Source organism: Papilio machaon, chromosome 28 (assembly GCF_912999745.1).
Source record: "Papilio machaon chromosome 28, ilPapMach1.1, whole genome shotgun sequence".
Classification (NCBI taxonomy): domain Eukaryota; kingdom Metazoa; phylum Arthropoda; class Insecta; order Lepidoptera; family Papilionidae; genus Papilio; species Papilio machaon.
In genome coordinates this window covers 3,520,332-3,540,386 of record NC_060013.1, presented here as the reverse complement: position 1 = coordinate 3,540,386, position 20,055 = coordinate 3,520,332, and the positions used below count along the sequence as shown (strand labels likewise).

The 20,055-nt window shown below is 34.5% G+C and overlaps 2 protein-coding genes and 1 pseudogene across 2 annotated transcripts in view; 1 reads left to right on the top strand and 2 right to left on the bottom strand.

Annotated features, from left to right (window-relative positions):
• Positions 1 to 15,477, bottom strand: part of LOC106709412 (glutamate receptor ionotropic, kainate 2) — a 29,947-nt gene extending 14,470 nt beyond the window's left edge. Inside the window, exons 1-3 of the mRNA XM_014501215.2 lie at positions 15,420 to 15,477; positions 1,390 to 1,503; positions 875 to 1,036 (exon numbers count right to left, since the gene is read on the bottom strand). Of these exons, the coding sequence (XP_014356701.2) occupies positions 875 to 1,036; positions 1,390 to 1,462 (235 nt within the window). The 5' untranslated portion in view covers positions 1,463 to 1,503; positions 15,420 to 15,477. The remainder of the gene's footprint in view (positions 1 to 874; positions 1,037 to 1,389; positions 1,504 to 15,419) is intronic.
• Positions 15,478 to 17,349: 1,872 nt separating this feature from the next.
• On the top strand, positions 17,350 to 19,556 carry LOC123722616. Its single transcript, XM_045684999.1, has 2 exons — positions 17,350 to 17,521; positions 18,862 to 19,556. The coding sequence occupies exons 1-2, from the start codon at positions 17,350 to 17,352 to the stop codon at positions 19,554 to 19,556; spliced, it is 867 nt and encodes a 288-aa protein (XP_045540955.1).
• LOC123722615 lies at positions 17,746 to 19,979 on the bottom strand (annotated as a pseudogene).
• Positions 19,980 to 20,055: the final 76 nt, after the last annotated feature.

Genomic DNA, 20,055 nt, shown 5'->3' with positions numbered 1-20,055 from the left:
GTAAACTTTAACATATCACCATATTCCGTTTCCAACGAAAATCGTATAAAATTATTTTACTGTGGTCATTGGATATCGTTATATAATGACCGCTAATTATGAAATTTGACGTTCCTTTGTTTACATAATTTAGGCGTTTTAACGAAATAAAATGATTATGTTACTGTATTTTGTTGCCAGTTTTTAACGTATTACTTTGCACAGACTGTATTTACAATGTATTCGAAAGGTTGACATTTAAAATGAATTTTTCCATTAATAATATAGAATGTAGAATCACAACAGCGTCGCTTTGCCTTTAACGAGGTAGGCGTCAATGTTTCCAGAAAGATCTATTGTACACCGCAATGAAATATCATCTCCACAGATTTCTTTGTGTTTTTAACAATGACTGAAGAGCTGTTAGCTATCTGTGTCGCTCGCGTGAATGGCAATGACATTCGCTTGTCATTCGAGTTTGACAGATGCTTTTTGTGTTTTATTTTCACGCCTAAAAGCCACTGCTTGGGAATTGAATTGTTTTTTTTTAATGTAAAAGGCAAAAGTTTTTGTTGTTTCTTCATTTCAATATGAAACCTTTATAGATTCGAACTTCATTTTAACTTTATAAAACTTACTGAGCTGTACCTAATTCGAACATCGTTTTGATTATTTATTTACCCTTGATGACAATGACACACAAAATTAAAAGTGACAGCTACAGCGACAAGGATCTTGTCCTGTGACACTTTTTGACATGACAGGAATGCGTTAATGAGCTGTATAATTTCACTTATAACCACCAGGTCTGCAAGTTAGAAAAGATCCCAATTGATACCCGCCAAAAAGTCTCTTGTCATCCTAAAAGCGAAACACATAAAAACGAAGTACTAACCTTTCTTATAAGTCCTAAAAGTGTCTCTAGATGTCGTGTACTGTATGTCGTAGACGAGTGTACTCCCCGGTAACAGATTGCGCTCCTTGTTTATCCTGTACACGGCGTACTTGAAAGCGAGCTCTGCGCTGCCGCCGCGTGCCTCTTCTGTGAATATAGCGCCTGCGGGAAAAAAAATAGTGAATAAGACAATTTGAGATTATTTAGGCGCTCGTTTGACAGATCGGACGAATTGTATACAATGTTTAATTACACATTGTCACTCTCTATTTAAAAGGACCGTGAGGGAAGTCGATTTCGAGAGGGAGAAGATGCATAATCTGACATCTATCGGAATCAAGTGGCCAATGTATACTATAAATAAAATACAGTCCAACCTGGATAAGCGAGAAACTTCTATGAGCGAGAGTTGTTATCCAAACTTGACTGACGACTTCCATAAGCGAGAAAGTATGTTTTGAGACGCCCCTATAAGCGAGAATTATATACCGATTCAACTGTACTTCTGTACTCACCAATTTTGATGACAGGCGAGAGAGCGGCCACGGCATTCAGCAAGACCAGGAGCCAGCGCCACTCGCGCCACATAGTGTCACCTCATCACCGCAAACACGAACTGCATTCACTACCTGGTGATAAAACGTAACCATCATCAGCAAATCAATCTACGCTGATATTTAGTAAGAATTGTAAATTGTTTTTATTTAATTAAAGAAAATAAAATCTTTAGCCTTCCCACGCCAAGGGGAGAAGAAGAAAAAACTATCCACAATAAATAGTTCACCACATTTAAGCACTAGCTATCTCGTCCGCGACTTTCTTCCTATGTTTTCTTCAAGACCATGTTCTACATTTGTGCCAAATTTCATCAAGATCCGTTGAACCGTACTACAACAAACATCCATCCAAATAATCGCATTTATAATATTAGTAAGAAGTTAGATTCACTTATGGCAGTGGAGCGTGATTGACTAAGGGGTAACTGACGTTTAATTCTAATCCCGTATTAAATTCAATAAAATTTCGTATGTATATATAAGCGAGAGCCCAAGGCGATATTATTCTCGCATGTAGAGGTTTCTCGCTTCTCCAGGTTCGACTATTTACAAAACGTAACTGGAGTCTAAGTCAAGATGTTACAAGATAAAGCCTCAACGTGACTAATTGGCCGTAACAAAAGAATAAAGCAAACTGTGTGAGCTTCCTTCAAACAATTTTGTGTGAGGACAAGAGCACTTCAGTTAGGGTAAAGGAAAGTGCCCTTAATGTTGTAATTTTGCCTTTACAAATGATGGAAAATCAATATAAATTTAGTTTTTTTTTTACTTCCCTCTATCTAAATATTTCCACCATAGAAAAAATACATATGTTTTACTAAAATTCGTAAAGAAAATATTTTTGATAAAACACTTTCTCAATTCTTACTAATATTATAAATGTTTGGATGGACGGATATATGGATGTTTGTTTGAAGGTATCTCCAGAACGGCTGCATCGATCTCGCTGAAATTTGGCATAGAGGTGGAACATAATCTGGAAGAACGCATTTACTTTTTACGTTTTTTTTTTCAATCCCGCGCAGACGGAGTCGCGGGCAACAGCTAGTAACTACATAATACGAGATACCTACATTTAAGGCGCGGTTTCATTTGTCGATAACTCGGTCGTTATACGGTATGCGGGGAATCCCGTATACGGGCTAACGACTGTTGAAAATGATCGGTTGATATAAAGCAAGCGTCTTGCAGGTACTCAGTTGACGAGTTTATTGCGTGGTAAGGAAAAGTAAGCACTATCGTTCAACGCATACGCTAAATGAAAAAGGTTGCAGCAAGCGTGGATAGGAAATCTCTCGCACCAGGCATGCGGACGCCGACGAAGAAAGAAAGAAGCACTTGGAGTTTATCTATGTACGAGTTTTTTTTTTTTTTTTACGTGGGGAAATGCCTTACGCATACCACCCTTGCGGGAACAAGGGTGGTTATGTCGGGCTTGCACCGACTAAAACCCCACGGTGACCTTCTCTTGCCTTGTGCCAGGAACACGGGAACGCTCTCGCACACTACCGTGATCCTGACGGCATAAACTCTGCACGAGTTCCGGCACACACTCCCATACCCGCCAGCGCACAACATTAACTGTTCCTCACCGGAACTAGGTTTTGACAGCGATAGGCTTTAGGCTATCGCCGTCCAGGCTACGCTCATGGGGGGCGCAAGAGAGACTGGTAGGCTCTCCTTCTGCGTCCAGGTCTCCGGCTACGAATCGGGTCACCACTGTTCCTCTCCCTGACCCTCTCCGCAGCCTCCTTCTGCGACATCATTTCTTCGCAGAAGGCAACACCGGCGCTCCAAGACCTCTCGCTCGTAAGTATCGCCCTAACGAATACTGGGAGTGAGAGGTCATCCCCAACAACTGCAGACAGATCACGGCGTAGAACAGCCCACTCTTCACATTCTGCTAGCGCGTGTTGCGCTGTATCCTCCTGGCAACCACAATGATGGCACACTGGTGTCGGCTCCCTCCTAGCTACCTGGCAAAGGTATTTACCGAAACACCCATGCCCCGACAGAATCTGCACCAGCCGGAAAGTCAGTGAACCGTGTCGTCTGTTTAGCCACTCGGATAAAACCGGTCCTATGGCCTCAATTGTCCTGTAACCTGCTCTAGGGTGGGCTAGCCTTTCTTTCCACCTATCGATCTATGTACGAGTACTATAACTTCACTTTATCTTACAACTTTCATTAAGTAACTAACAAGATGAAAATATATATTTACTTGTATGAAATTTGACATTCTTCTGTTAACATACGATCTTTCGAACACAAGGTCATATTCGGTCAGTACAAGCATAGCGACTACGTGACAACTATATTTGCTACGCCATCTTGAAAATTGCAGAGACTTTTCTCACAATCTTAAAAAACAGGTTGCGACTGTCTTTATCGATGACAGATAGAAATATCAGCGACGTGCGCTTTACGAACCTCTCCAACATTATTGCGAACGCCGCTTAGCAACTAAAATCGCCAAGTTTCGAACATTTACATAGCCTTGTGTACGTAGGAACTAATCTTTACGATACGAATTCGAGATTCGTAACTACGATCACAAGATCGGATATACGTCAACTTTAGCTTTATGGCTTCGTAACATTTTCTGCGTTTTCATTTCAACTGTCTTTTTTAGTCAAGAATATTGTCTCATACATTATTCTTACTTGATTTACTGTTTCCGCAAAAAAATTAGATGTCATATAAAAGTTACGTCACATCTAACCTATAAATTACCCTAAAATAAGGCAAATGGCAAACAAACGGAAAGGAAAAATATCATATTTCATTCTAATTAAACAACAGAATTAAGTAAACAGAAACGTCAATTTCTATACATGGCGGCCATTTTGATATTTTTCTTTTTGTGTTATTTTGTTATAATTGTGAGAAAATAAAGTGATATTATCTAAAAAGAATAGATAATTTTATACGGGAAATAATGTTTCATTTGTAACATTAACGTATTTACGAATAATGCGTACCATTTGCAGTCGATCTAGAACGCAATGGCCGCCATTTGTTTGACAAAGATTTAATTAATTTTATAATTAACTCGTTATAATTAGAATTAAGAACTAACAAACAATATTTCACAACATCATTGATATATGAAGAAGTGTTAAGAATTCCCCAGTCTCTTAAATATTAACTCGTTGAAGAAATAATAAGAGGCCCCTGGTTTAGATGAATAAATTCCTTTGACTTCACAACAGTGGGTATAGATAGAGGAATGCAAAGCCGCGGCTCATTCTATGCCCATTCCGCAAACAGCGCTTGAATGATCTCTTTGTTCAGCCTTGCATATTGTTGTGACACACAGACGGCTAGAATCGAGTACTTTGAAAATATTAAATTTGCTTTATTATTCCAAAAAATACTGTTAAACACTGTTTAGTTAAACACGTTTTTTAAACCTAAGACCGCTGATTGATATTATTGACCTCAACGAGGTAATACGTTTCACCATAAATATATATCACAATAATACTTTCTGTATAAGTACTTTATTATTTATTGATAAAGATCACATTTCAACAAGTCTACGTATTAATAATAATAATAATGTTTCAATAAAGCTGATTTGTCTCAAATCTAAAGTCACGGTATAAAATAGTTGACATATATTTAAGCTAAAATGTATTTGAAACACTAAGTTTTTTTTTTATGCTAAAACTTTGTTGAATTCAAAAACAGTCGGAGAAAGAATATAAATACAGCATTTTATAATATATTGTTTTTTTGCCCAATACTTCGTCCTCACGGAATTAAAAAAAAATCTAGTGATAATTTGTATCCTATTAAATCGGGGATAGTGTAGCTTCCCAATAGTGAAAGAATATTTTAAATTGGTCCAGTTTCGAAGCCTATTCAAAGACAACAAACAAACAATTAAATCTATCCTGTTTATAATATTAGAAAGTATAGATAACTAAATTGACAAAGTTGGATCACAATCACAAAACTTTTTTTTTTGGCACCAGAATTTATCTCTGATTACAAATACTCTTAATAGTTTTAACTTTTATTTAGTGTAGCAAATTACATCTATATATATAAAAGAAAGTCGTGTTAGTTACACTATTTATAACTCAAGATCGGTCGAACTGATTTAGCTGAAAATTGATGGGGTGGTAGCTTAGAACTAGGAGACGGACAAAGGAATTTTTTTATCTTGTGTGCATTTTCTTTATTCCGCGCGGACGGAGTCGCGGGTAAAAGCTAGTTGTTCCTAAAAGTCCGAGTTATTTTGAAGAGTGAATCATTGGATAAATATTCGCGCTTATGTGATGCTAATCCTTAGTTTTTTCTACTTTGACATGTAGGTACGAACTAACATTTGTGTGTGTGAGTGCAGTATTTAGCTCGTCGTTTTAACAAGCCGTGTGTCACAAGCACGTATTCTGCCCACAAAATGTACCAACAAAACGCTAGGCGCGTGTCGCCCGTTAATATTCATAACGCTCTAATGGAGTCGCCAGGGCTTCGTTGCGGTCTGTAGATCCAGGGCCGAGATCAGACAACGAAAATCAACCTGACTTTTTTCGGAGAGCGTTTTCAAAATGTCTAGTTACGTTGATCCTTCTGTTAGTACATTTCTTTAACAAAGCTCTCGCCCCTCATTTTTGTTTTCCGTCAATTGACCACTGCTGGTGATGCCATGGACATCAGAATTCCCCTGAATCACTTTAAAAATAACTTGTTCAAAGCATATGTAATATAAAGTAGTCAGGATTACGGCCGTCTACAGGATAAAAACAGCTGAGGATAGACATTCAGAGCTCTACATCCAGCAGGGGACTTCTTGTTTTTAATGTTAGCTAATTAATTTAATGTAAATTTGATTTACAAGTTCAACTCCATTTTTTCATCTGTACTGTTCTGTGATATATCAAAGCAACAGGCTCGACCCTAATCTGGAATCTAATTTATTTATCGGTATGTCAGTCATCCCTTCGCCTCGACCCGAGGTGAAAGAGCGCATTCGATCCGATATAAATCAAGGCCGCCATCTTGATTTGGTAATAAGACGCGTAACGTTGTCATATTTCATTGTAATAAATTTCGGGGATTTTTAGGTTAGTTTTACACTTTTTATCACAAATCAAGAAAATATTGAAATATACTTTACTTCATAGTTATTTAAAATCGGAACCTTTCCTTGGTAGTATGCTCATATTTTAATTAGAAAGTCAATTTACTTTCAAAGAAATTAAAGTTTTTACTCTATCTAATTAACAAATTAACACAGTAATTAAAGAAGAGTAAAGTTAAGTTGGTTTCGTTAATTAAAGAACCGAGTTTAATAAACAGAAAAAAAAGCCAAGGGCATCGAATACAAAGTTGTAAAGGAAATTTCTTTGGAACTTATTTACGAATAAAAATTACTTACTATAAAAGTTGTTTCTAATTAATAATTTATTAATAAATTACTGTCTTTTTCTGACTGGCTGTACTAGCGGACGACCGCGACATTTTCGGCGCGAAATAAAAAAAAAACAATACATAATTAGTCGCCTATGTTTTCTTCTAATGAGCTGCTTTGGATATACAAACATTCAAACGATAGTATTAGTAAAAAGTATAATGTCATTACTGGCCTAATTTAATTAAAAGGCGTGAAAACTATATTAAGAATAAAAAATATCAGTTGTGTACAGTCAGCTGCATAAATATACATTTACAAAAAAATGTATTTAAAAACGCATTCGGCTTCAAAAATGTATCCACGTATCCGTCCGTATACTATCAACGATGGATAAATATGTTATTGTCGAATACATGCATACGTATTTTTACAACCAAAGGCCTATACAATATTTATGCAGCTGACTGTACCGAAATATGGTCAAATTTCTTCTTAGTTTTACTCCAATTCTTGTTATATTCGAGTAATAAATAAGTTTAATTTATGTACATTATGTATTCTTAAATAATATTAGGTCCTTACATATGAAATTGGCGTTTTGTATGGGAGGAACAAAAAGTCGAATATTTTTTAATATAATATATTTAATTAATCAAAGTATGAACCATTATTTTCTATGCACTTTTGCCATCTCATAGGTAGTTCATTGATCCCTTTACTAAAAAAACCAGTCGGACGGGAATCAATAAAATCTTTGAAGGCGATTTGGACTGCCCCATCGGAGTTGAATTTTTTCCCTTGCAAGAAGTTATCCAAATTTCGAAAAAAATGGTAATCTGTTGGAGCAAGGTCCGGGGAGTACGGAGGATGTCTTAGACTTTCCAATTGAAGCTCTTCTAATTTAGTAGCCGTCTGTTGCGCAGTGTGTGGTCTAGCGTTGTCGTGAAGCAGCAGTGGCGTCGAGCGATTGACCAGCCTAGGTTGTTTAGCCGCTAGCTTTTCCATCATGGTTTGCAATTGCTGACAATAGACATCAGCCGTAATAGTCTGGCCAGATTTGAGAAAACTGTAATGAACAATACCGGCACTAGTCCACCAAACGCTTACAAGTAACTTTTTTGGGGTTAATTTTTGCTCGGGGCAGGATTTGGCTGGCTGGCCAGGATCCAACCATTGCGCTGAGCGCTTCCGATTATCGTAAAGAACCCATTTTTCATCACAGGTAATGATTCGGTTTAAAATACCTTCATTATTGTGCCGGTTTAGTAATGTAACGCAACAGTCGACGCGCGTTTGCCGGTTTGCTTCAGTCAATTCGTGAGGTACCCACCTTTCAAGCTTTTTAATCTTCCCAATTTGCTTCAAGTGAATTAAAACAGTTTTATCACTAACATCGCAGCCTGCAGCTAACTCGGACGTGGTTTGCGATGGATCCGCTTCCACAATAGCCTTCAACTCTTCATTATCAACTTGAGTCTCAGGCCGTCCACGGGGCTTGTTCTGCAGATCGAAATTTCCAGAACGAAAACGTTGGAACCAAAAACGAACTGTGTTTTCTTTTGCAACACGACCGCCATACACATCATTCACCCTTCGAGTCGTTTCCGCAGCACTAGTGCCACGGCGGAACTCGTACTCGTAAATAATGCGATATTTTAAGTTTTCCATTTTGTAAAATGAGTGACGCAAACAGAAAAAAACAGAAGAAAAAAAACAAATGAATGACGGTCATCGAACCACAAATACATGAGTCTATAGCTGTACAAATTTGAATTTGGAATTCCTTACCAAAGAGGAGAAATTCGTGATTAAAGTGGCCAGTACGAAAAACGCCAATTTCATATGTAAGGACCTAATATTAACTTTAGACTTTATAATAACTCTATATTTTTCTTTATCACAGACCATTGTTGAAATTGCGGCCAAATGCGTTTACTTTGAATTATTATTCAAATGATCTTTGTATATTAAGAAAACTTTGTTTCAATTTTGTTAAAAGTTAATACAAATCATGACGTTTCAGATTTGGGAAAGTTATTGGAATTATAAAGGGAAATTATTTTTAATTCAATGCTTCTAAAATTTGAATTTAGATATTATCTATAACCTAAAATGTAACTCAGGTTTGACAGATTTTGAAGAGTGAGGTTATTTTTTAAAACAGGGCAAACGAGCCTCGCGAACAGCCAAGTGATCATGGACACCAAAGGAAATACTAAAAAATAATAACACTAGAGTCACCGGTTTTTGACGCAAGTATGTTAACTAAAACATTAATAATGAAAAGAAAAATTATCAATAGACAACCCTAAACTACATCTGTAATACGCAAGGCAACGCCACGCCATTAGAGCGTTATGAATATTAACGCGAGTCACCACGTCCATTTTATTATTGACTAGCGACCCGCCCCGGCTTCGCACGGGTGCAATGCAAAATATACCTACTACAGAATAAATGCACAATTTATTTAAGGTACTTAAATGGATAAGGATTAATGCTGTATTGTTTAAAATCACTTCGTAAAAGAATAAAAATGGTTATGCTGGGTTATCCCTAAGAGATAGACATATACCATCTTTTGGACGGACTTTTTTGTTGAACTTTTTAAGGTGAACAATACTGTAGTACATTATTTTGGTCTATCTCGTAGGGTTCAGCCAGCGTTTGCAATATAAGCGCAAAAAAACGTGCTTATTTACGACATCACATTAGAAAACTTTAAATTTATCAGTGTTTCTCTACTATATTATGCATTTATTATACATACAAAGCTTCCTTAAGAATCACTCTATCTATTAAAAAAAACCGCGTCAAAATCCGTTGCGTAGTTTTAAAGATCTAAGCATACATACGGACATACAGCGAAAGCGACTTTGTTTTATACTATGTATTGATTGATAGGTAAAGATCACAGCGCGGTATTTTGTAAATGAGTAATTCAATACACACAAATGTATTTCGTAAATCTGGTTTACTAAAAAAGTAGCGCTTTTAATTTTTTTTTTGTTTGTAATCCTATGGAACCGTGTGTCGCAAATATTCAAGGTAAAAAAAATGTAAAAATTATTTCAATTATAGCGTAAACTTTAGAATTATGTTAAATAGGAAAGAAATAATTAATACATATTACAATTTAATGTCTTTCAGGATTTGAAAACTTTTTTAATTAATTTCCTACAATTTAATATTTTCCCGCCATTTATTTGACAGCGCGCTACGACTCTGTAATTTTCGTTCGTTAATCAAAGATGATGTGTCAATTGTTTCCTGTTACTTTACGACTGTTGCATAATCTGTATTTTATAGCTGGGTCTGTAATTTTTATTTAAAAGTCAATGATCTTACAATGGAATGGAATTTAGAAACCTAAATGTTTTGGCTTAGGTTTGACGGCTGACCAAAGCTGTCGCCAAACCTTTTTAGGAGAGAAGTTAGATTTTTTATTTTATGTTAGAATTACTTATTTAGTTTTCGGTTAAGTAATTTTTCCAAACAATATGCTTTATTTAGGTTATAAACATTGTAATTAAATACAATTTTAACTTACAACGATTAAAACTACGAAAAAGCATATAACGAAATGACGTTGTTTTGAATTATAAATGCGAAATAAAAATTTGCATCACCAAAAGCATGAGATTTTAAATAAAATTAATAACAGTATTTTCCCAACTAAAATACAAAGGAAAGCTAAAAAAACTGACATTTCTGCCCGCTTTGCTTTACATCGCTATTTGCAATCTAAACAGAGCGCGGCAAAATTGTACAGATTAAAAACGTTCTCTTTGAAACATAACAATCTAGACGGCCAGTATTTAAAACGTTTATAGTTATTGAACCTTTTGTAATGCTAAATGCATAAAATATAAATTTAACAAATTCCTATTTCATTCTGAAGATAAAATAACTAAAGAGTATAAAAACATCAAGATTTCTGTTTGAGTATAATTTAAATGAACCTTTATCATTGACTTTTTAATTTTAATACGGACAGTAAAATCAACACAAGATCCAAATGTAATAATATTAAATAAAGAAGGCAAGAATTGGTACTTAACTCTTAGTATTTTCTGGGATAATTGCCTAGAAAATGTCACGAGTTGTTAATAGCTACAAGCTATTCTTTTCTTTCAATGAAGACTTTAAAATAAAACATTAAATAGGACTCTTTAAAAATCCTTTGGCTCGTGGCTACAAAGCAGTGGCTGAATGGACGACGGCACAGCGCTCCCGACTCGACAATGTTGAAAAAAAAAACAATTGGCGCGAAAAATGTCTTCTGTCATTTTGATCTTGTTCCGTACTTGAACTGTTATATTTTACAAGCCAATCGTCCCCCTGAATTTGCCGAACTAGGGCAGTAAACGCTGCATAAAGACACCCGAAATCGTAGATACGTTACCTACCTTCAATAAATGAAGATGGAGACGCAAAGAGGATATTCCCCTTCCTATGCGTCCCCTCTTTCGCCAAATTGACTTCTCATTCCTATCCTTTCCTTATAAGAAAATGGTGGGAAGGGAACGTGGACTAAATTTAGGCCTCCAACAAACACACTCATCAGGCTGTAAGCGGAATTGCTTCCAATTGTGGCGTGTCTGTGGTCGTGGTATTTCACCGGTCGTACTGGCCTATTCGTGCACCCAACAAATATTGTTGTTGCGGAATCTACCACTGTAAAATGTAGTTTACAAAGTTCAACGCTTAACCGTAACTATATTTATAACTGGCAGGCTTGTAAAAAAACGTATAAAATTTACGATTAAAAATATAAAAAAAAGCCGAGCAACACGTCACTATCGTCATGTCATTGCTTCGTCATTTGTATGGCTTCGGTTTAAACAGTACGTTAACATACTTTTAGGATCGCTGAACAAGACACAGGCACATGGAAACCCACTCTTTTTTTATATACCTAACATTGATTAATTCAACGCTCATAGACATCCGCAACTCAAGAAGTACCATAGATTCGTTACCGGTCTTTAAATGTATAGAGGATCATGTGGTTTCTAATAAACGCCTAAATTAAGTGAACAGTGGAACGTCTCATACCATAGTAGCCATTACGAACGGCCGCCATGAATTGACGTTGACGTTCGTCTGTTTTTTGGAACGAAGTTCCTTATCGCGCGTTGTGAAAGGGGGCTATGCGGAAAAAATTCTTACGAAAAGTTGTCACGACACTTTTTACTATAGTAAGTATGTTAACGACGAATGAACGCTACTTCACCATGGCAACGACGTGACAATATATAAAGATAATTCATAGAAATAAAATGTACTTCTTGTGAGGACTCTCTAAGTGAAGGTTTTTATTCATAGAATAAACATTGGTTCCTTCACTAATTAATCGAAAGGAACTTCGTTCCATCCAGGTGTCCCTTGACATCTCTCAAGTTTTTTTTTAACTATAAATATATAATCGGATGGAGTGTTTCAATCGACAATCGACTTTTGTATTCTAAATGGCAACACTAAAGAAAACCCCCATCAATTGACCTTCGTAAACCTTCTTTTCGTTCTACTTCTGTGCTCCAGATTAGATATCTAAAAGTTAATTTATCCATGGTCTCAACTATAAAGTTATAAAACATCTTTTAAGTTACAAACTAAGTTCCAACTAGAAGTTAGATTATTAAAAGTTTTTCATATACTTAACGCAACTAGTATACAAAAACTGAAATTCCTGACATATTTGCAAAGTTTCTTTTAAGAAACATTGCGTAATGATTTTGTACTAAAAATATATTTAATAATTTTATCTTATTATAATCGTATATATTATTTATTGTTTTTTGAACGAACTTCGAACTTTGTCTTTTAAGTTTATTAGATTTTCTTTTTAATGTAAATACTAACTGAACTACCGAACTTAAAAAAAACACAATAAGTAGCAAATGTGTCCTTCTGTGTTCTATATCTATGACAAATCTCATCGAGATCCGTTAAGTCGTTCTGGAGATACCTTCAAACAAACATCCATCCATCCATCTATCCATCCAAACGTTCGCATCTATCTATATATATAAAAGAAAGTTGTGTTAGTTACGCCATTAATAACTCAAGAACGGCTGAATCGATTTGACTGAAAATTGGTGGGCAGGTAGCTTAGAACCAGGAATAGGACATAGGATAATTTTTACCCCGTTTTCTATTTTTTATTCCGCGCGGACGGAGTCGCGGGTAAAAGCTAGTTTATAATATTAGTAAGAATAGTAAGATAGTAATGCGAATGACAACACTGAGGAAACAAAAAAAAAATGGCGTCCGGAGACTTTCTAACTCTCCTCATTTTGTTGCTTCGAACGCTTCTACATTTTAATTAATTAATTATTATATATTCCAAAGATATTAATATACTTATGTTATGTTGACACATAGCTCAACGGCTGAACTGAATTTAACCTGAATAAAATACTACGTATCTTTTTCCTTTTAATTCCGATCGGACGAAGTCGCGGGCGACGGCTAGTGCGTCATAAATAGATTAAAGCTTATACCGTGAGCTAAATGCTAGGCTCAGATTACCCTAATTTCATACATATGTTAGAGGTTTTATTAGACATATAAACATAGTTAGCCAACATAAAAGCACACGTAAAATAATATAAAGTAGAGAGATTAACAGTTGGTTTCTCAGACCAAAATCTCCATTTAAAATTGATTATTATCTCTATTTTGTCAAAGATAATCACAGGGATGACGATATCTATATATATAAAAGAAAGTCGTGTTAGTTACACTATTTATAACTCAAGATCGATCGAACTGATTTAACTGAAAATTGATGGGGAGGTAGCTTAGAACTAGGAGACGGACATAGGAACTTTTTTATCTTGTGTGCATTTTTTTATTCCGCGCGGACGAAGTCGCAGGTAAAAGCTAGTGTTTTATAAAGATATTTTGGTCTCAGAAATCAACGGTAAAAAAAGTTAATTTTATGTGACAGTAGAATCGTAACAATCAAATAAATTCGAATTTAAATTTGGAATCAAATGTAAGAATTTTTTTCTTTATAACAGTTAAAAACAAATTTTTGTAGTAAGGTAGGTTTTAAATTCAACCATAAAATTAAAAATAAAATCCTACTTTATTTACTCAGTAAGGATTTGTTAGCAGTAGCTTGTAATAATAATAGTTCGTTAATTAAGAACTACTATTTATTCAGTTGAATAACCTTGCCTTAATTTTTAAAAACGAAAAACCCGACAGACAGTTTCATAATTGAAATAGTGCCAACTATTCGCTGCATTTTAAAACAAAGATTATTTTTTTATAAACATCAAAAAAGACAACAATGTAACAAATTGTAGGGCGTGAGATTTGAAGTTGATTTTTTTTCATTTTTTTTTTTGGAATTCCATTTTTCACGTCCACTATATGAGTTATGTGCTTATTTAATATACCATACGTCTGAGCCTAATTAAAAAAAATAACTCAATAAGTAGCCTATGTGTTCTTCCAGACTATGTTCTACATCTGTACCAAATTTCATCAAGATCCGTTGAGACGTTCTGGAGATACCTTTTAGGTAACATCCATCCATACATACATTCACATTTATAATATTAGTAAGATGACACTCTGGGATAGAAGAGAACTCGTATCTGACTCATTAAAATTGGTGCATTCGTTTAGGCTCTAGATTCTAGACAGTCACAGGCGTAGTGTAGGCCTAATTTTTGTCCACGTTCCCACCTTTTTCTTACAAGAAAATCATGGTAAGGGGAGGTGGAATTGACGGAGCAGAGAACGCATAGTTTGGGCAAATATCCTATTTCTGTGCGTAAAAATACATACGGTTTTTAAACAATAATATTGTCCAAATAAAATTGAATTATCAACTTTTTTATTACAATTAGTCTAATCGATATCTTCCCAAAACAAATTGTCTAATTTAAAAAATGTCGTCGAGAATTTTCTTATTAAGAAAAAATATTTTAATTTTTTTATTTAAATTAATTTAATTTTATCAAACATATTGTTCGTTGTTGTTACTAGTTATTGTAAATATGATATAACGTGAGTTTCTGAGACCAAAATATCTGTATAAAACATATCGTCATCTCTGTCATTATCTTTGACAAAACATTGTTTTAAACGGGGATTATTGTCTCAGAAAACCTACTGATAATTAGCCTTATAAATAAATAAATAACATTACTGACTTATTAAGTCTTAGACTAACTATAACTTTTAACCATTATGCAGTGAATCTACAAAACAAACTCAATTTATTTCGACAATTACAAACTTTTATAATCTGTTTTGATTTTATCGATTAATATCAATTAAACAAACTTCTTTTTGTAATAATAGACTAAAGTATAAGTTTACTAGGAATATCATTATAAAATTAAAAAAGAGCGTGATTATTTAATTTTAAAAATTTACAGTAAAATTTAATATTCCATCAGAGTAAAAGACAGCAGTGGCAGCAAAACAAGAATACCTTTGCCTTTTGGATGAAGGAATTAAAGAAACTCAAATATTAGTGATGTTCTACTTGCAACTAATTAGATCAATTATCGACACCGTTTAATTTATCACATTAACCTGTTTAACCTCAAAGTTTCACGTGTAAAAAAATAGATAATTATTTTGTACTATGACTTACCATCAATAACTTTCCTTCTAACCATAGCAACATGAAATTATCAATTTTTTCTTGTCTCATACACTCTCATGTTTGCTTAGCATTATCGGAACTAATCATTAATCTTCATTGTTCATTTAAATTATTATAATTTATAATATTTAACACTACCTTACACATAAACTACACAATAGAACACACAAGAACACAATTGTTTTAGTTGAAAACACGTTATTCTAAGCAATTAAACTACACACTTCACTCAACACACATCACCGCATCAAAGAAGAAATCCTACTGATTATTTCATGGCAATACATAGACACGGTTATGTAAAATAATATAAATCCGATTCAGTTATACAATAATCTACCTTACACATTACACTTCTAAGTCGAAATTACAATAAATGTATTGGGGTGGCTGTAATCTCACCCCGTATTCAGCCCCATCCCCTAAGCTGAAGGGAAGTCCGTGAAATACAGAAGTTTGTTTTACGCGCTGCTACGTTTAGCATTTTCGTTCATATGCTAATAACAGAATAATTATTTGTAGTTATACTTCTAGATGTATAAAATTATATAAAACATTAATTCTTTTTGATCCATTTAAAAATCACCTTGGATTTATCTTACATTACTTTATTTCACCAGCATACTAAGACAACATGTTTGAAATTTGAAGAAAAATAAACTGTATTGAATTTTTTACTAAAGTTCTTCTTTTCCATTCATACAAGTACATTTATGAAATTGACGTTGACAAATAACGGTTTTTATAACAGCTGCTTCATATTTATGCGTAACTGCTATTTTGGCACATCACTATAATATTCAGTGTTGCCTGCTAATAAAACTGGTATTTAATTAAATTGAAGTAATTGTTTTTGTCTTGCATATTTATAGTTGTATGAGATCAGAGTAAATATAATAGGGCTTAATAACCAGGAGTTGATGAGGGTTGGATTGACCGCATGCAAATTAGAAAGGGTTGTTCATTAACTTGCTTTGAATTTTATGAATCATGAAATTAAGATGTCCACATTTATTAAAATTAATATTAGAGCTTCGGTCTTTGTTCGAATTTCAAATCATATATTAATAACTGTTTTTCGTATTTATTTTATTTTTAACGTAAAGAAAAAAGTTAATTTGGTTATAATTATTCTGTTTATTGTTTTAGGTTGCATGAAATTAATCTTGTCATATGTTTAATGCATATAAAAAAAACAAAATTAAAATTTGTAATTTAGAAATCTACCCTTATGTTAAATTCGCTCCAAAAAGCAATTCATAATCCAATTATAATGTCGCTGTATTATAATTTAACATTATGTCTACCATATAATATCGGTCAAATTAATATCGGTGTGAAACGTGAAAAAGCAATCGAATAAAATTAGGTAAGTACATTTTAATATTTAAATCTAGTTTTTATATAAAATTCAAACCTAATGAAAACCAACTCTATTTAATAACTTAGTAGTTACTAAAAAGTAGTAACAAAAAAAAAACATGAGAAATCCTATGAACTATTTTTTATGTGAATTCAAACTTATAGTTGAAACACAGAGGGCGCTTTAAAAAGAAAGTAAGATTTAATAATTTCATATTCAGAATGTTATCAGAAAAGTTGTGGTAAATTTATAATCCATTAACTTTAAAGCTTACCTTTTATTAAAATGTAATAAGAAAATACAACTCTTAGAGCTAGTTCAGACATGGCGGAATCCGTGCGGTTGCAAATCGCGCGGTTAGACTGCGCGGATCTTATTTACATTAGCGCCTATATATTCGTTCATACCTATCCGCGCGGATTGACAATCCGCGCGGCTACCGCCACTCAACCGCTCGAAAATGAATTCGCGCGGTCGCCGCTCGGATCTATTTACTTGACGTACCTAGAGCGCGTTCAGTTGCTCTGCGGAAGCCGCGCGTATCGGACGGTGACAATGGATCGCTTCGACACCGAGCTATTCATCGATGAGGTGGAAAAGAGACCTGTTTTGTGGGACATCCAACGTGCAGAATATTCTAATAAAATTATTAGAAACGGAGCTTGGCAGGAGCTGGTAGAGATTTTTGGAGAAAATGAGGATTCTTTGGAAAAAAAGGTTCTTTTTGGTCAGTAAGTATTTAATGGTAGTTTACATAATTTGTAATTGACAGTCCACCCCAAATAACTAAACTATATAAAAACGTTATTATTGTGATTGGAGGTGGATTGTGATCGAGCGCGGGAAAAATATCACGTTACCATAGTAACGGAGTAGCTAGTGACTATGTGCAACCGACGCGACGCCATCTTGAGTTTAGTTATTTGGCGCGAACTGTAACAAATTTTAATTTTATATTTTTGTATCTTGCCATTCTACACGACCCTCATTTACAAAGTAATTAGCATATTTGTCTCTAATGTTTAATGATGACGGTGTACCCCTTCCGGCATGTAATATAATAAGATTACTCATTGGCGCAGTATATAAAGTATCTTCATACTGTACACCATCTCTAGTTCTAACAAAATTGTGTAGCACGCAGCAAGCCTTTATTATGTCTTCGGCAAAGTCTATATTAACGTTTATAGGCCTATGAAAAATGCGCCACTTGTTTGCCAGAATTACAGTTATATCGAATGCACTTTTGGCATTCGATATAACGTCGAGCTCTTGATAACCTGTAATTAAATATTTTTTTTTCGTATGAAAGCCCTCTACCTGCATAGGGTCGCATTACAGTTTCGGATAAACCAAACGCTTCATCGCCAACTATGACGTATGGCAATGGCGTAGGATCTGTGTTAGATATTGGTTTAGGTTTTGGTATGTGTAATGACTTTTCTATTAATCTTTTATAAAATACCGAATTTTTAAAAATTGCAGAATCACTACTTTTTCCATATGATCCAATATCTATGAAAGAGAAACAATAGTTACTATCACAAAGTGCCAACAGCACTATGGAAAAAAAAGTTTTGTAATTGTAATACAAAGATCCAGAATCATTGGGTTTTGTGATCCTTATATGCTTGCCATCTATGGCGCCAATGCAATTGGGGAAATTTGCATATTTTTCAAAATCTGTAGCTATTTTCTTCCATTTATCTTCGCTGGGTTCAGGCATGACATTTTTTGCGACTTTTTCCCACAGAGCTTCACATACTTCACGGACAATACCTGTAATTGTAGATTTGCCAAGACGAAAGTTATAATGCAGTTCTCCAAAGGAACAACCAGTACCCAGATATCTGAAACAATATAATCTTGATCTGTATCGTTTTGCTAAACAAATTGTAAGCTTTTCATTTATACATTATAAGTCGCATGCACCAGCTAGTTGTATATAATGAGTGTCAATTATTTTATTTAAAATTTTTCAAACTTTAAATGAGTGTCTTCAATTATTTGACCGCTCCTGTATTTATAAATCTACAATTTTGTTAAAGATAGTGATTTCTGTTCCAGGTGTAACATTACAAAAAAAGTGGAAGAACATACGGGATGCTTATAATAAGGAATTCAAGAAAGGCAAATCAATTCCTTCTGGTTCTGGTGCATGTAAAGGTTCAAAATACATGTATTTTGATCGGCTTTATTTTCTTCAGAAGACGGTAGAGAACAAAGAAACGACCTCAAACATACATGAAGCCAAAAATGAAGGAATTCAAAACATTGATCAAAACCAAGATAATTTTGTTAATGCACGTGAAATACAATCAGTACCCAGTAAAAGGAAGAAGACTAAAATTACTTCAGAAGAGCGATTGGCTGACATATTAGAAAATAGCATTGAATCAAGGGATAAAATACAGAGACAATTACAAGAAAGTATGTCAAAGCAAGATGATGATGATAAGCTTTTTTGTATGTCATTGTATAAAGAGTTAAAAAAAGTCCCAGAAAATAAGCGTTTGGCTACTAAAATTGAATTACTCCAGGTAATACAGAAAGGGCAGAAATTACCAGCGCCTATTCATATTACGAGCCAGCAGAACACGCCTAATGCAGTATTTTGGCAAAGCCAACAATATTCAAACCCACAAGGATATTTTACTGGATGTTCTACAATTGTACCAGGAGAGTCTCCATCGCCTTTATCATGCAGTAGCACTGACGACTCACAGTCTTCTATAGTACAAAATATATATTCTGATGTATAAAATAAATATCTTACCTTAACGTAATCACGAGTTTTTCTTCTGGGGCCACGCTTGACCTCATATGGGTATCATTACATGCAATTTGTTCACTGATCATTTCTAATAATTCATCAAATGAATTTATCGACATTCTCAAATAATTGAAGAATTTTGGTTCAAAACTTCTTAATTTTGGATATAAAGTCTGAAACTGACCATGGGTGAGCCGATCACGTAATATTGGATGCACCCAATACTGCCGTTTCTTCTTTCTTTTTTTTTACGGAGCAACAAGTACACACATATTGCTTCTTCGACTTCCATGATTGAACTAGAACGACTGTCACTCTATGCGGATTACGGCACTCCGCATTTAAATCCGCGCCTGTCTGAACACTTGCGTTTAGAACCGCGCGATTTGCATCCGCACGGATTCCGCCATGTCTGAACTAGCTCTTAAGGTTACAAAAGTCTGCCTTTTTAATCTGTAAATTTTTATAAATCTATGCGATCAAAACAA

Coding starts and splice junctions, on each gene's coding strand:
- LOC123722616 (XM_045684999.1), top strand. CDS start 17,350: ATGGATCGCTTCGACACCGAGCTATTCATCGATGAGGTGGAAAAGAGA. Junction 17,522..18,861: donor GGAAAAAAAGGTTCTTTTTG/GTCAGTAAGTAT, acceptor TTTCTGTTCCAG/GTGTAACATTACAAAAAAAG.